At 45.7% G+C, this 16,365-nt stretch overlaps 1 protein-coding gene across 2 annotated transcripts in view; it reads right to left on the bottom strand.

The window, feature by feature from the left end:
• Positions 1-361: 361 nt before the first annotated feature.
• The window catches only part of Rtn4ip1 (reticulon 4 interacting protein 1), a 41,904-nt gene continuing 25,900 nt past the window's right edge, over positions 362-16,365 (bottom strand). Inside the window, exons 7-9 of one of the 2 annotated variants that reach the window (XM_005073210.4) lie at positions 14,146-14,329; positions 11,040-11,132; positions 362-771 (exon numbers count right to left, since the gene is read on the bottom strand). In XM_005073210.4, the coding sequence (XP_005073267.1) occupies positions 664-771; positions 11,040-11,132; positions 14,146-14,329 (385 nt within the window). In that variant the 3' untranslated portion in view covers positions 362-663. The remainder of the gene's footprint in view (positions 772-11,039; positions 11,133-14,145; positions 14,330-16,365) is intronic. The other variant, XM_021229049.2, reaches the window with a different exon arrangement.

Here is a 16,365-nt window from a genome sequence, read left to right on the forward strand (position 1 = left end):
TAATTCTCTTGTACACTGGAAAGATTTGTCACTTGTACTGGTTTAATAAAACACTGACTGGTCAGTAGCCAGGCAGGAAGTATAGACAGGGCAACCAGACTAGGAGAATTCTGGGAAGAGGAAAGGCAGAGGAAACAAGATGAGAATACCCTACTGAGAAAAGATATCAGGCCATGTGGCTAAACATAGATAAGAATTATGGGTTAATTTAGGGTGTAAGAGTTTGTTAGTAATAAGCCAGAGCAATAGGTCAAACAGTTTGTAATTAATATAAACCTCAGTGTGTTTAATTTGGGACTAAAGGGCTGTGGGACCGAACAGGACAGAAACTTCCATCCACATGCACCCTGGCATACACACACAATATTAAAAATTATTTATTTTCTTTATCATTGTGGAGGCATGAGCATGGGGCAGAGGATCAGAAAACAGTTCTGTGGCCTCAGTGCGCTCCCCCCTTTATGTGAGTTCCAGGGATGGGGCTCAGGAAGCCGTGTTTGCACTCCCAGCAGCTTTATCTGCTGAGTCGTCTCACCAGTCCACATTTAGGTCTGTAAACACATCATGCAACTTAGAATCTAGCTTGGAAAAATATCTAGAGGGCTAGATGTCCAGATCACAGGCACTCAGCAAGACGAAAGCAGCTGGCACGCACATGTTCGTTTAAATGACGTTAACCACAGTCTTCCCTCGGGCGTGGCCTCTTTCCACCTTCAGGAAGGCTTCTGGGACGGCAGAAAAGGGGAAGGTTTGTTCAATTACTGGCCGAATCTACAAAACAAAGAAGAGACCAACGGGTTAATAAGAAAATCGATACTTTCCAAGGCAGACAGTGTCTGTAGATATCCCTCAAAGCCAGTCCCAGGGCTCTCTGCCATGTGCTTAGGTCAGGGGCTCCAGCTGCCTCTCCTCCTCCTCATTTCATCTCATCCCTACAATTTTGCCCTCAATTTCATCTTTACTCCATCTTACTCCCATTCCCAGTGACACTGTCACTCAGAGCCCTGCAAGAGCTCCCAAACTTGACATTCCAAGACACACTACATCCAAGCTTCAACCCTCACGTTGCTTGTCATTTTCATTTTTTGAGAATTCTATTTTATTTATTTGTGTGTGGTTCTGTGTGTCTGGTGTAGGTGCGGTATGATGTATACGGCTGTGTGTATGTGTGTGAGTGTGATACATGTGGATGTGTGTGTCTGGTGTGGGTATGTAGTACAGTGTGTGTGTGTGTGTGTGTGTGTGTGTGTGTGTGTGTGTGTGTGTGTGTGTGTGTGTGTGTGAGTAGTGTGGACATAGACACACATGTGCTGTCTGGTGCATGTAGAAATCAGAGGACAACTTTTGGGAGTCAGTTCTTTCCTTCTGTCCCGTCTGCCCTGGTCCTGGCCATCAGAGTTGGCTTCGGATCTGCCTGGTAAGTGCTATTGCACTGAGCCATTCCACTGGTCCTACCTGTCACTTTCTAGCATCACAAGCTGTTATCTCCGTGAGTCTCACATCTGCAACCCTGCATCCGGCCTCCCAGCCTTCCTGTCCCCACATGCAGCGTGTTCTGAGCTGCTCAAGGAACCATGAGCTCTCCTCACAGCTGCACTTACCACAGCCGAGTACAGGTCTGCCGTGTTCCTAGTTATACAGGAAGCAGCGCAGGGTGACAAAGTAGCAAGGCCCTTGCTGCATATATGTGTGCGCTCCTCTCTCAGAAGTGCACACACACACACAATTTACTTGTTAAACACCTGTGTATACTTAGTAAGAGCAGAAAGTATCTGTGTATAGGCCATCTTTAGATATCTGTAATACTAACATGTAGTGCATGCTCAGCTAAGGCACTAAAATGAAAAGCTTGACGTAGAAAGCAGGAGTCCTGTGCGAGCTCTCTGGGCCTTGAAGTTCCACACAAAAGTACCACAATGCTTACAATGTACAGGATGAGGAACCTCCAGCTCGGGCAGCTCATTGGTGTGCGGATACTGCTGGCTGCCTTACAGTGCAGCAGTACTGACAGAAAGCTCCTGAAAGCAGGCAACACTCTCACTCCATGCACAAGCCCACCTGAACTCTTCCCTTCAAATGTCTAGAGGGAACAGCCGGTGTGCACGGGACACCACTGGACTGCTTCTCACAGGTCCATGACAAGTGTCAGCTGCCACAAAGCACACGCTGACTCACAGCCTGAGTGACCCTTTTCCTCTGACAAGAGGAAGGCAAGTTTTATGGCATTCGGATGCCTCTGATGCCATTTCCTCTGACGTGACTTTCCAGGCTTCAGGCACCACGCTCCTCCTCCTGAGAGTTGAAGATTCTCCAGCACATACAAATCAAGTTACACGCCCAGGAAGAGCAGGAAGTGCTCTCACCGTAGGGAGACTGACTCCCCACGCTACATACCTTCTTATAAAACTTTGGGGCACCGGGCTGAGTTAATGTGCCTAAGTGTCACACCATTGCTGAAAGGCATGGCAGGACTCAACTGACGTCACTGTCAGTGCTCTCGTCACTGCACAGAGCCCATCACTACCATCTGCTACGTTTCATCTCCACCCAGGCAGGAAGGGAACGTTATCACAATGAGTTATCACAACCTGAATCCTGGCCTGCCTTCCATGTGTCAGCTGATCTCCAAACCCTGCATCCAGCCCCAGGGATGGCAGGTGCTGTGGTACATTGTCTATGGAGGGTGTCACTGACTGATAGTCCCCAGCACAGAGTAGAACCTCAGACCCTTCACACACTGCAAGGACACATTGAGAGCTGACATGAACTGCCTTCTCTGGTAAGAGAAAGAAGACCCTTGGGCTGTTTCAAGTTCCATATGAAACCCAGATCCATCACTCTGCTCAGAGCTCCAGGACACTGTTTACTGAATGCTAGCTAACTGGTAAATGAATGACTCCAAACATTTCTCCAGTGTTTCTTGGGACAGTGGAGTCAGACTCTGGGATGGGAACAGAACGGTTCTGAGCAAGGTCCAGAGAGGTGCGTACACACGGCCATGGACTCCTGTGCCCCTTTTGTTTTCCCTCACATACACACACTGCCATCCACATGCTCCTTCACTGGACCTCACTCACTGTGCCTCTCCCTGGAAAGCACTAGCCTAGCACAGGCACACAAACCGGACTCCAGCACCCACGGCTAGGCCATCGCGCCAGGCTCACTTTTGGAGCTCTCTGCTGGAGCACAGAAGCTGACCTGCTGACTGGGCCACTGCAGTGGCTGCACACTTTAATCTGACTGGGCAGGCCCTTTGTGACAAAGAGCTCAAGAGGGCTGACCATGACATAATGAGTCATTCAGCAATTCCTGTAAGTGACAATGAAAACACATGGGGGGGGGCGCTTTTAAATTACAGTCAGGCAAATGCCCCCGTTGGCTAAATATGTGACAGTACAGTGGATTAACTGGATAATGAGACAGTGTCTATGCACAGCCTCACATTGGACTACAATGCTTGTTTGTTAAAGGGCAGGGGATCAGAGTTAAACTCCAGAGAGGGAAAAGAGGTTACTCACAGTGAAGTGGGGACATTTATGTGATGACACTGCTATAGTCCATTTGGCATGGGGAGCCCTGTTATAAAGCAGGCAGGCGCAAAGTCACACTTCCTGCTGCACAGACACCGGGGCTCACATGTGGATGACCAGGAAACACCCACAGCAGCAGCCCTTATTCAGTGTGAGAGGCAAGTATGGGGTCTCCTGAGTGTACCCCCTCTTAACAGGACTAGGGTCTAGCACCTGCTGCCTGGCATCCCTTCTTTAACACAGGGACAACAGGAACATCACCCTTCCTAAGTAAGACCGACCTTACAACAGCACTGCTGCTTACCAGCCACTGGGCAAGCCTTTGAAGGACAGGAAAGAGCCAAAAGGGATGAGCGTCTGAGCTAACCTGAAAAGAACAGGAAGCTGAGACACAGCGGCTGAGTGGCCCATGCAAAGCCAGAGCCCTCGGGAGTACAGCCAAGTGAGGACCTGGGACCCTCGGCTATCCTGCCAAATGGGATGAAGGTGGTCTTGAGTCAGTCTGTCCACGCTCTTCACCCTCAGTCTCTACAGGCTCATCCCCCAGGCATAGAAGCTGCAGATTTCAGAAGGTGAGGTACATGAGAGGATGGACCAACAGATAGAGATACGAAGGAAGACTCAAGATTCCAATCCGCACCCCTGTTAATGGGCACCAGGCCATAGTCCCAGAGTCACCTCTGGGAGTTTATGTCCCAGTTTCTGTTAGGCCTGTCAATGGAAGAAAGGAAGGTAACTCCAAATCCTCAGAGTTAAGAGACAGCAAAGGAAGGGGTGAGTTTTGTTCTAGTTGCTATTCCCAGGCAACATTAAAGCTGGAAGATGGGTGTGGGACTGGAGAGGGATGGTGGATGGAGATGTCCTGAGAGAGTAAACCGTATCCGTCAGGACAGATTCCAGGAAGCACTCCTTTCCAGCCAGGGGAGGGGAGGAACTCGGTACTATTCTCAGGGAAACAACCTCAAGAACTTAGAAAAAATTCAGAAAAGCCAAGCATGATGGTCATACATGTGACCCCAGAGCCAGGGGCTAGAATTGGAAGCACTAAGAATTGAGGGACAGCCTGCACTACATAGTGAGACCTACAACTTTGTTTTAAAACGAAACAAAGAGGAAAAGGAGAAAACATGAAAGGAATTCAGAAGCATCAAGGCTACAAAATGAGATGCTGAAAATACCAGGCAGGCAGACCTTCTTCTAGTGGTCTCAAACCACCATGGTCTTCCTGTGGAGCAGGATCCTGCTGCCATATGAAACGTGAAGCTTGGCCATCCCAGAGGGGCTGGAAATCATCTCCCTCAGAACCCAATGCATTCCCTTTCAAAGCTCCACGTCTAATATGGCAGCCTCTAAACATGTAACTAGTTAACATTTCATTAAGTGTGTAACCAAAATGGAAAGTCGGTCCCCTAGTTACATTAGCCACTTTTCTAATGCTCAACAGTCACAAACAGTTTGTGGTTGCCTGCTGATCACACGGACAGACATTCCTACCACCACAGAAAGTTCTAGTGGACAGTGCTGATGAGGAGGTAACTATTACAGCAGACACATGAAACAGAGCACTAGGGAGTCCTCAGTGGGTGCTACAGACTGAACTCCAGTTCATAGATGCTCTGCTGATGACAGTGAAGATAAAGAAATAAGAAACTCTGGGAAGACTACATCACTCTCAACCAAGCTCGAATTCTGAGAAGACCTGTGAGCATTAAGTACATGACATCAAGGGCTTTAAAAACTTCATGAAGAAGCTAGGCAGGTAGTGTGTACCTTTAATCCTAGCACTCAGGCTGCTGAATCTCCATGAATTCGATGCCAGCCAGATCTACATAGTGAGTTCCAGGAAAGCCAGGACTACATTGAGAGACCCTGTCTCAAAAACCAAAACACAAACAAAATATTGTGTGAAGAACATATTTGTGCAAATAAGGATATGCAAAATGGTTAAAAGGGGCCAGGTATGGTGCAGGCCTTTAATCTCTATGAATTTGACACTAACTGGTCCACACAGAGTTCTAGGCCAGTCAGGGCTACATATCAAGACCTCATCTCAATCCATCAATAGGAACTAGGTGGGTGGCACATGCCTGCTAGCCCAGCCATTTATGGGGCTGAAGAAAGAGGATCACTTGAGCCTAGGAGCTCAAGGCTAGCAGGTATTTTTAAAATAAAAATGATAAAATAATGATAAAGAAATAAAACATCTTCCTTCCATACTTGGTGTCCAATCATCTAGTTTCCTTCTTCAAGAGCAATCAACATTCCAAGATCCTTGTGCATTGGATCAGGCAGAATACTGGCCCTACCAAACATCCACGTCCCAATTCCCTAAGCCTAGGACAACAAGAGGCAGAAGGCTTTGCAGGTTTGATTAGGTTAAAGGTGCCCAAAGCAGATCACCCTGGGTAAACGAAGTAGAATCATAGAATCCTTATAGAATAAGGCGGATGTCAGAATGCCCGTGGCCGATAAACTGGAGAAGGCAAGCAAGCAAATCCTGACCTCCAGGAGGGACACAGGTCTGCCAGACCATTTCAGACTACTGACTTCCAAGATTATAAAATAATAAATGGGTGTTACTTTATGCCATGGTGTTTGTGGTAGTTTGTTTCAATCAGAAGCTAATGTGCACACATAAGCAAACATAAACAATTATATTTTCCCCCAGTACAGAGTCATTCTTACCAGCAGCTACCTATTGAGGACTGTAGAGAGGTACCAAGTTTTCTCTTTCATTCCCAACCCAGAACAGTTTGTTACATAGTGTAAAAACAGGAAATGTTCATTGTGCTTAGGAGAATGCTGAGAACTGCAGGCCCAGCCAGAAAGCCATTACACTCTGATACTCTAGCAACCACGATCCTTTGATCCATCAGAACAGTGGTTTTCACACTAATGTCTGATGGCCTGGGAAGCAGCTGCAGGAACAGGGAACACTAGCAGGGAAGGCTGCTCCCTGCCATCCTGTCACCAGCACAGGGCTCCTCTCTGCCTTTTCTATATATTACCAGTTTCTATGGTTACAGTTTCTATGGTTAACTGTGTGCCTAGGAAAAGGATCAGGGAACTTTTCTCTCTTATTTTTCTACTCCTTTATGGTTAGGAAACTACAACTCCTCTCTATCTTGATTTCTTGTTGCTGTTGTTGTTCTAAAGACAGGGTCTCATATTACAGCCCAGGCTGGTTTTGAACTTGTGGCAATTGTCCTACCTGGAACTGAGGGAGGAATGAATTAGCAAACAGTAATGGACTAAATAGGGAACAATGTTGTGGGCCACACATGATCTACAAAGTTTTTGTTTTGTGTTGTGCTGTTCTGGCAGCTGGAGAGATGACTCAGCTGTTAGAGGAGCACTGGCTGCTTTTCGAGAGGACCCAGGTTCAAGTCCCAATACAACTGTCTGTAGCTCTGATTCCAGGGGACTTGATGCCCTCTTCTGGCCTGCACAGGTATCAGGCACACAAGTGGTACACAGACATATATGCAGGCAAAAACCCAGATTCACAAAAATAAAATAAAATAAACACCTAAAACTTCATAAACCTGGGGCTGGAGAGATGGCTCAGTAGGTAAAGTAGGCACAGGGACAAGGGCCTGAGTTCGGAGCCCAGCTGCCCATGTAAAAAGCTGGGCATGACAGCATGCATCTGTAACCCAGCTCTGGGGGAGGTAGCTGGAGCACTCTGACCAGCCAGTCCAGCTCAAGATTCAGTGAAAGACCCTGCCTCAAAAAATAAGGTGGACAGGAAGGCCCTCCATTTTGATCTCTGGACACCACAGGTATATATACTTACACAGGAGCATTCATACCTGCCCATATATGAACACATATATTACACACATACACACTATACACATACACACACACATACACATACAAACACATAATAAACACATTAAAATGTTTTTAAAATACAGAAGTCTTTCTTAGCTTAAGGGCATACAAAAATATGCCTAAGATTGGATTTAGCTTACTGACTATATATTGTGCCAGCCCCTGACTAAGACAATGAAAATATTATATCAGTCTTAAAATTCAGATCCAAATTGTGCATAGCTATAGTAAATATGAATATGAAATTCTACTATTAGCAGAAAACCTCATGGTGACAATGAGGAGAAAGGACTGTGAGGTCCCCGCATACTTGTAAATGTCTGCTCCTTTTCATCTTGGGCCTGAGAATGGTGGACACATTGAAGGCAGAGGACTCTAATGCCAGAATGTTTACAGAATGCCACCCTGCCAGAAGGCAAAATGACAGTGTGAGGACAGAGCTGATGTGGCCGAGTCCTTTCGTTGTGGCAGTGTGGATCTGCAGCTTCTCTTTGCTTACTGGAGCACACAGGGCTCTATTAATAGCACTAAAGCCAGATGCTTGTGTGTGCAGGGTCTGCTCTGTGTGGGCATACACCAAGTGTGTTCACATGGAGGCCAGAGGTTGACAAGAAGTGTCTTCCTCTATTGCTCCATCTTATTTTGAGACAGAGTCTCTAAATGACGGAGTTCACTGATTGGTCAGTGAGCCCCTGGGGGCCTCCAGTCTCTGCCTCCCCATGCTGAGGTCACAGGCATGGGCCACACTATGCCTGCCTTTTTACATGGCTGCTGCTGATGCCTTGCATCAAGCACTACACCCAGTAAGCCACCTCCTCAGCCCCAGACACCGTTTTTGTGTGTGTGTGTTTTGTTTTTGTTTTTCAAAACAGGGTTTCTCTGTATTGTTTTGGAGGCTGTCCTAGAACTCACTCTGTAGACCAGGCTGACCTTGAACTCACAGAGTGCTGGGATTAAAGGTGTGTGCCACCAACGCCCGGCCAGCTTTTAATCAGGAAAGATCAAGTTACAAGTGACCAGCACCACATTTTCCTCACATTTTCAGAGGAAGTCAGCCCTGATGCGAAACAAGCAAGATGACAGGGAGTGAAAAGAAAAGGGGGCTTTAGAAGGCGGCCACGGAGAAACACTAAACATAGACTAGGTTTTCAAAAGCTGGCTGTCTTACTGTTTATCAAAAACTCTGGGCTCAGTAATTGCATTTCCATGAACTGAGATGGATAGACTCACAGTTAGTACTTAAAACAAAATTGGATTATCAACTGAAGCGTAAAAAGATCAAATAAATATTGGCACACCTGGGCAAAGAAAATTAGCAGCCATTTACAAAATAAGGAAGAACATTTTAATATTCTAATAGGAATTTAAGAAGGGTGTTTAAAAACAAAAAGGAAGGTGAGAAATTATTCATTACTCCTTTATCTTCTCCTGTTTGAACAAAATATCTTTGGAATTTTCAAGAAACTAGTAATACTGGTTTTGTCTGACAAGCAGAACTTCGTGACTGAGGAATGGAGTCAGAAGTGGTTATTTGAAATAACCTCAACTTTCAGATTTTGACTCCTATGAAGATATGCATCTAACTCAGAGCAGTTGGCGAAGTTGTTTTGTGTCTTTACACCACCAAACAGCAACTGCAGCTCCTCCCTCAGAGCTTTGAAGATCTGGAATGAACTGAACAAGTCTCCTCTAATGGCACAATTTGCAATGTCTGTTATTCCTCGCAATTTCCCAGTATGCAGACAGTGATCTCTCACATTCAGATCATGGCAAGGACATGACAAGACACCTGGTCTCATTGTACCCAGAGTCACCTATCAGCTTCTGCAGGGTCAGAGCTCTTCAATGTCAAAAACCACTCCCAAGTCCATCAGCCTTAGCAGTAAACAGAGACAGTCTTCACTGGTCCTCCTTCAGGTTCACCACAAAGGCATCTTCTTTCTCCCATGTCCCTTGTGAGCTCTTCTACTAGTTATTTGCCAAATTTAATTGGTGCATATATACAAATCACCTCTCATCTCTGTTGGGTAAATAGTAATTTCCAAGTAGAGACCAAGTCATAATATTTTGAATACAAGGGAGTGTGACAAGCATTTGGCAGCATGAGCAGACATCAGGACAAACACCATCATGTGTGCACCCTGGAGGACAGACACTGTGATCACGGGGCTCCAGCCTCGTGAAACCCTCACTTATTTAGTGATAGTTCTGTTCTCTGTGGCAATAAAGGAAGCATACCTGTGGGATGTGGGAGAAGCCTATAAATACAAAATGTGAGCCTGCTTCTACTCAGCACACAAGATTGAGAAGTTCATGAAAAGGTTCAAAACAAACCTAAAACCAAAAACAGTTCCTACTAATCCAGGCTATCACAGACCATATAGTTTCTTGGCTACAAGAGAATTGAACAAACAAACAAACCTTAAATGTTTAAAAAACAGCCACTGAGGATCTGGGGTAGAGGGGAACTAGGGGTGTGGGGGGAGGGGAAGGTGTAGTTGGAATATATTGTAGGAGAGAATTTTTTAAAAGCCACTTCATTTCTTAAAATCTGGGGAGCCCTGCACCCGCCAGGAGCCCCGAAAAGCCTCTTTACCCCAAAAGAGAGAACTAAAACTCTCAGCAATGTTCATTTTCTATGAAGTACCTAAAGGCCAGCCACCAGAAGTCAGGGAACAGCAACTGCTTGTCTCTGTTCAAGCCCCCATCAATCCTCGCCCATATGTGCACTCTTCTGAGTATATCTGTGTTCTGGTACACACTAACCTTGGAAAGGAGGCCTGAGGAATCACTTCTCACCCAGGTGGTAGGGGACAGAGATCCAGTACTGTTCTCCCTATTATCTGGAAAGTGGCTTGCCTCCTGGACCATCAGACTGAGGAAGCTCCAGGAGTTTCAGTGAGAAGTTGCAAGCACCTTCTCCCTTTTGTGCAGAGGGTTCCATCTTTCAAAGATCATTACCAAATACCAGTCACCCAGCTCAGCTCCCAGCTCTGCTACTCGCTAACTGTGTACCTTTAGGAATATCATGCAATGCCCTGGTTGTCCCTTGATCTATAAACCAAGAGGGTAGCATAAGTGTTACAGCTCTGAAGGGAAAGGTATCCTGGCCCTAAGGAGTCAAGGGGTGCCACAAAGTCACACTGCACAACAAATCTCACCCAAGAAACTTATTGGAAGAGTCACAAGAGGGTGACTGCCTCTGTTTAGGAAAGAAGCAGGAGAGAACTGAGCAGGAGGCTGGCTTTATAGAGTTTCTTGAGGGGCAGCTTTCCAGGGTTGCCTGTGAAATGGGATTCTGTGAAATGATCTTGGGGCAACCTCAGGGACTAGTGGGATTCTGTGTCTAGATCTTGGGCTTTTTTTTTCTGCTAGAGCAGAGCTTGGTTGCCTGCATCTCCAGAGGTTGGAGATGTTAGACTAATCTGGGGGTTAGGGCTTGGTCACTGGCATGCCTTGAGGGGCTTACAGGCAGGCTAAACAGGGTAAGTTACTGTGCAGACAGAGAAATTTCTCCATGAATGGCATGGCAACAGAAACAAAACACTGCACCCTCCTCACACCCCCCCCCCCACACACACACTTGGAGTGTTCCCAGGGATGAGGCCTGGTGGACAGTCTACAAGAATGTCAATAACAGTTACCAGGAAAAGGGTTTCTGCATGGACCTACCTTTCCTGCATCCACCAGTTCTGCAATTTCATCTAGATATGGACCACTGGCCATGAAGAAGGCCCAGCGGTAATGCACTCCTTGCCAGAAATGCTAAAAGAAGGAAAATAATCATGGTAAATTCATAGAAAGGAAGTCTGCCTAACCGCAGCTAACTAAAGGCATTTTCTGCATCACCAGGACAAACCCATTTCCCATATTATGTTGACACATTACTGCATGCTAGGACCTTAGCATAGAAACTGATGGAGGGCAGATACTCCACAGTGTTAAAGGAATAAGCACATGAACAAGACTTATCCATGTCAACCCAGGCATCTCCATGTATGACTGACATAGTCTGTGTCATGTGCTGAACTGCTCACTTACAAGAATTAGGGCCTAGACCTCCAGGCATTCCCCACTAAAGTTTACAGGAGGCACTGAAACTACAGTTAAAACTGTTTTAGAACAAGAGTCACTAAAACATGCTCTTAGACAGGACTCAATCATAATTTTTTTGTTTTTGACTCTGACAGGAATAAAGAAGCTTCAAAGAAAGGATATGAAGTTGCTATTATATTATTTCTGGGTCTACCCTTGTAGTTACCATGAATCTCAGGCCATCCGATCTTTGTAGAACAAAACCTCTCTACCCTAGATAAGCAAACATCTTACACTGAAAGGGTTCCATTAGACTTCTGCATCCACTTATAACTGTTACTCTCTTTTGCTTCTGAGCAGGATCTCATCATTAGCCCAAGCTGCACTCAGCAGTGGTTCCTTCATGCAGGAGGTGAGTCAGATATTATCCAAAGAGTGGTAAGCAAAGTTCCAAGATATCTCAACCTGGCCCACGCCCTCAGAGATGGATAAAGACGCCTAATGCCATGCTGTTGTCCTGCCTGCTCCTACACACAAGTTCAAAGAGAAGGCAGAGTGTTCACTGGGGCCAGTCTGGCCCTGACAGTCTCTAAGCTCAGGCTCTGTCACACGACCTGCAAGGATGGGAGTCTATCTGATCATAGCTGTTCTAGAGCAAAGCTTCTTAAACTGTGAGCACTGACCACATATGGAGTCATACAACTGAATGCATGGGTCATGAAAATTCTAACAGTAAAAGGCTCTGTACAGCATATGTGGCCAGACACTGATGCACTGAGATGTCCCCACACAGGGCCCACCCAGTAAATGACAAGCACAGAAGACCTGTTCAGCTGACTCTCCTAAGGTCTGCTGTGGCTTCCAGGACCACAGTGAAACATTCTGGTAACTGGGGTACTAAAAGGGGAACTAAAATGGTCACAAAATCTGAAGTCCCTCAAAACACATTCCTCTGTGAAGCAAACCACTTGATCCCTAACAGCAGACAAACAACAGTTCCGATTCCTTCCTCTGCCAACAACGCCCCCACCCATGGTTTCCTTAAGCAGAGCACACTTGGCTCACCTCTGCACCACACACACACACACACACACACACACACACACACACACACACACACACACACACACACACACTCGTGAGCTTAATTAACTGTGCTGTGCCTCCTCACAGCTCTTCAGCTTTAACAAAACTAAGTCTTAATCTCCTGATGGTGCCCAAGTTCATTTCCAGCACGAAGCAGCACCTTAAGGGAGCTGAGACACTTGCTGTTCTTGCAGAGGAGATGGGTCTGGCTCCCAGCACCGAGATGGCGGCTTGCAACTGTCCTCAACTCCAGTTCCAAGGCACCCAGAATGCTCTAGTGGCCTCTGATGTGCATATCCACACATACAGGCCATGCATACATACACGGAAGAGAAAAATAACGAGTTCTCTTTAAAAAGCAGCAGTTACAGTGACACACACCTGTAATCCAAGCACTTGGGAGGTAGAGGCAGGAGGATCAGGTAAGCCTGGCCTACATAATGAAACCCCATCTAAAAACAAAACAAAGCAAAACCATCTCAAGGTTCAGGGTGTGACTCGGAGGCACTTCTTGCTCAACATGTGTGAGGCCAAGTTCAGTCCCTAAGCTTCTCATTAAAAGTCATGCATAACAAAAGAACAGAAGCAAAATGATGGAAGGAGAGAGAAGGAAGGAAAGCTAAAGACAGTCAGTTTGATGACAGCTGGCTAGGTCCACCCAGGGGACAAGCTGTTACCTTGAGGGCCTTTCTACTGCCTTTTCCTTGAATCTGAAGTATTTAATCTAGTTAAAAGAAGAACATTTACCTTTGTTTTCTTCTATCATGTATACCATCTCACCTCTAATTCAATTCCCTAGAATTACCCTAATTTATAACCTGAATTTATATCAGGCTCTGTTCCCACTGTGGTGACAAGAGGTGATGGCATTAAACAGAGAGCAGACACTTAAGCCCAATCTCGGTCCTGTAACTGGGGCTATATGCACTAATTCCCAAGACCCACCACTCCCCGAGGGCATTCAACTTGGACACTATTCATTGCAGTCTCGGAAGCAATGGCCTGTTAAGACAGCCAACCTGACTAATCTGAAGTAGCTGATCTTTGCAGTTCACAAGGAATATGAAATGTTGGGACAGCAAAAGCATGACTGTTCCATCAGTATTCATAGCCTCTAAGTAAAAGTACAATTTCCTTAAGGGTTCTGAACGTCATAGACCTCTAAAGGTGAGAAAGCTCAGTCTGGGAACCACTGGATATCTACTGTTGCATGAGTGCAGAGGCAGGAAACTGCCCGAGTGAATCTCTACCTTATGTACAAGGGACTGGGCTTTAAGACCACTGAGAAAGAAAATCACCAGGTATGGGCAGGAAAAAAACAATGTATATCAGATGAATCAAGAGAAGCAATAACAGCCAATCACAGGCTGGCATTAGTAAGATGCCGTAGGCCTTGTGTCACACTCTTCATGAGGGTTATCTTATTTAATGCTTATAGCAGTGCAGTAAATAGCAAATTAGCAACCTTACCTTATAGGAGAAGACACCAGGTTTAGAAACAGAAAGATACTAAATAGAGGTCAGAATTTGAGCCTGCACGTGAGTCTAGAGACCGACCAGGCTGGCAGCCACTGTGGTAAGAAGAGAAAGCGGGCTAGCCAATTCCCAGTAGTATGAGGCGCCTGCTCACTCCCACCAATCAAGATTTGTCTCCTACCTTCAATGTCTTGGTACCCATGGTGACTCCAGTCTGCAACATGCCATCAGCAATGCCCAGTTGGTCCATGTTCAGGAGGAAAGGCGTCACCAGAGTCACATAGGTGGCTCCTGACCACTTCTTGAGAAAATTTAGAGCCCATGTTTCAGTAGATCCACCAACATTATCGAGGATAAAGTCAAACCTGGAGGGAAAGAATCAAATAAAACATTCTGCCAGGCTCTCCACTGGGCGCGATCCTCTTTCACTTGGTTGCCAGTTGGCTACAAGGTGTGTTCAGTGACAGCCCACTCGATGTGTGGCATCACATCATCCACAGAGGGCGCTTGAGCGGGGAGAAGGCACAGCCACTCACCTCCACTTAAACCTTTTTTTCCAATGTTAAAATGCGACTAATTTCTTTTTTCTTTATTTTTGACAAGGTTTCTCTGTGTAGTCCTGGTTATCCTGGAACTCACTCTGTGGACCAGGCTGGCCTCAAACTCACAGAGATGCGCCTGCCTCTGCCTCCCTAGTGCTGGGATTAAAGACATGCTCCACCACTGCCAGCCTGCAACTAATTTCTTATTACAAGTTTTCTTATATCTTGTACCTTAAGTGGTTCTGAATCAGGAGTGATTTGGCTTAATATGAATCAAACAGATTCTCACACCAAAAAAGTGTCTGGCTTAAAATATACGTCACGAAGAACAAGGTTGTCTAAGATGAAGAGCCCTGACCTCAGCTCTGAAGAAGACTACAAAACTGTCTTTCAGTGTCATCATGGATTTGTCAGTACACATGACTTGTTTGCCTGTAAGAATGACTTGCTTTTATCCCCTCTACAGCCAGAAATGCATCCTCTTTACCTTTGGGAATGTTCTTTTTGTGTGTTTTATGTATAGCAACAGGATAATGTATGAAAAAAATCAAACCTTCTCTTAGCATTTAGTGTCATCTGACATGCCCCCACCCCAAACTGTCTAATAGAATCTACAGAACCTACAGATATTCCAATTTCTAAATCTAACCAAATAGTGTTATAATCACTATACTACGCTCAAAAGGGACAGAAACCCATGAAAGCTTTTAATTACTTTCAAAAACAAAGTTCTATTTAGAAAATATATGTGTATAAATTAAATAAATCAACTGGTGAATTCCTCTTGGGTAAAGTTTTCCCCCTTCCAAATTCATCTGGAGGAAGTCAAAACATCAAAGCTTCTAAGACAGCTTTGGCCAGCTCCAAGAATACTGAGTCTTTCACGGGATTAAACTAAAGAAAGACAAAAAGTAAAGGTTACGAAGGCAGGAGAGTGACCTTCCTAGAGGATCATGCTTCTCATTAGCAAAGTTACTACTGTATTTCTAATGCCTTAGTAACAAATGTGAGGCTATTTAATTTATGGAAAACTTAAAACTGCTACTACAGACTGGGCACCATGTGAGAAGTCTGGAGACAAACTGTAGGCTAAATTATCCCAGGAATGATTAATGGCCTTGAGCTACCAAAATACCCAAAAGCCCCTGCCTCTGCTTTCTCAACCATGATATGATTGGATTAGAAAGAGATTTAATTCTCTCTTGCTGTAAAAATTCTAAGATCCAAACATCAAAGAGATTGCTACTATTCAGAGGTCAACTTCTGGGCAGAGGTTCTGAGTACAATGATCAACTTCAACTAAACTGTCTGTGGTGGTTTGAATGAGAATGGCCCCCACAGACTCATCAATTGGAGTGTTTGGTTCCCAGTCGGTGGAACTGTTCGGGCATGATTAGGAGGCGTGGCCTTGTGAGAGGGCATGTGTCCCTGGAGAGGGCTTTGAGGTTTCCAAAGCCCATGCCTTCTAGTAAACACAAACTCCCTCCCTCTCTCTCTCTCTCTCTCTCCCTCTCTCCCTCTCTCTGTGTCTCTCTCTCTCTCTCTCTCTCTCTCTCTCTCTCTCTCTCTCTCTCTCTCTCTCTCTCTCTCTCTCTCTCTCTCTCTCTCTCCCTCTCTCCCTCTCTCTGTGTCTCTCTCTCTCCCTCTCTCTCCCTCTCTCTCTCTCTATCTATCTATCTCTGTCCCTCTCTCTGTGTGTGTGTCTCTCTCTCCCTATCTCTCTCTGTCTGTCTGTCTGTCTGTCCATCTCTCTGTCTCTCTCTCTCTCTCTCTCTCTCTCAGCTACTGTTCTGGTCCCACACCTACCTGCCTGCTTCCATATTTCCCACCATGACGGCTATGAGGGTTATGAGTTCACC

This window comes from Mesocricetus auratus, unplaced genomic scaffold (genome assembly GCF_017639785.1).
Source record: "Mesocricetus auratus isolate SY011 unplaced genomic scaffold, BCM_Maur_2.0 Super-Scaffold_100018, whole genome shotgun sequence".
Lineage (NCBI taxonomy): Eukaryota > Metazoa > Chordata > Mammalia > Rodentia > Cricetidae > Mesocricetus > Mesocricetus auratus.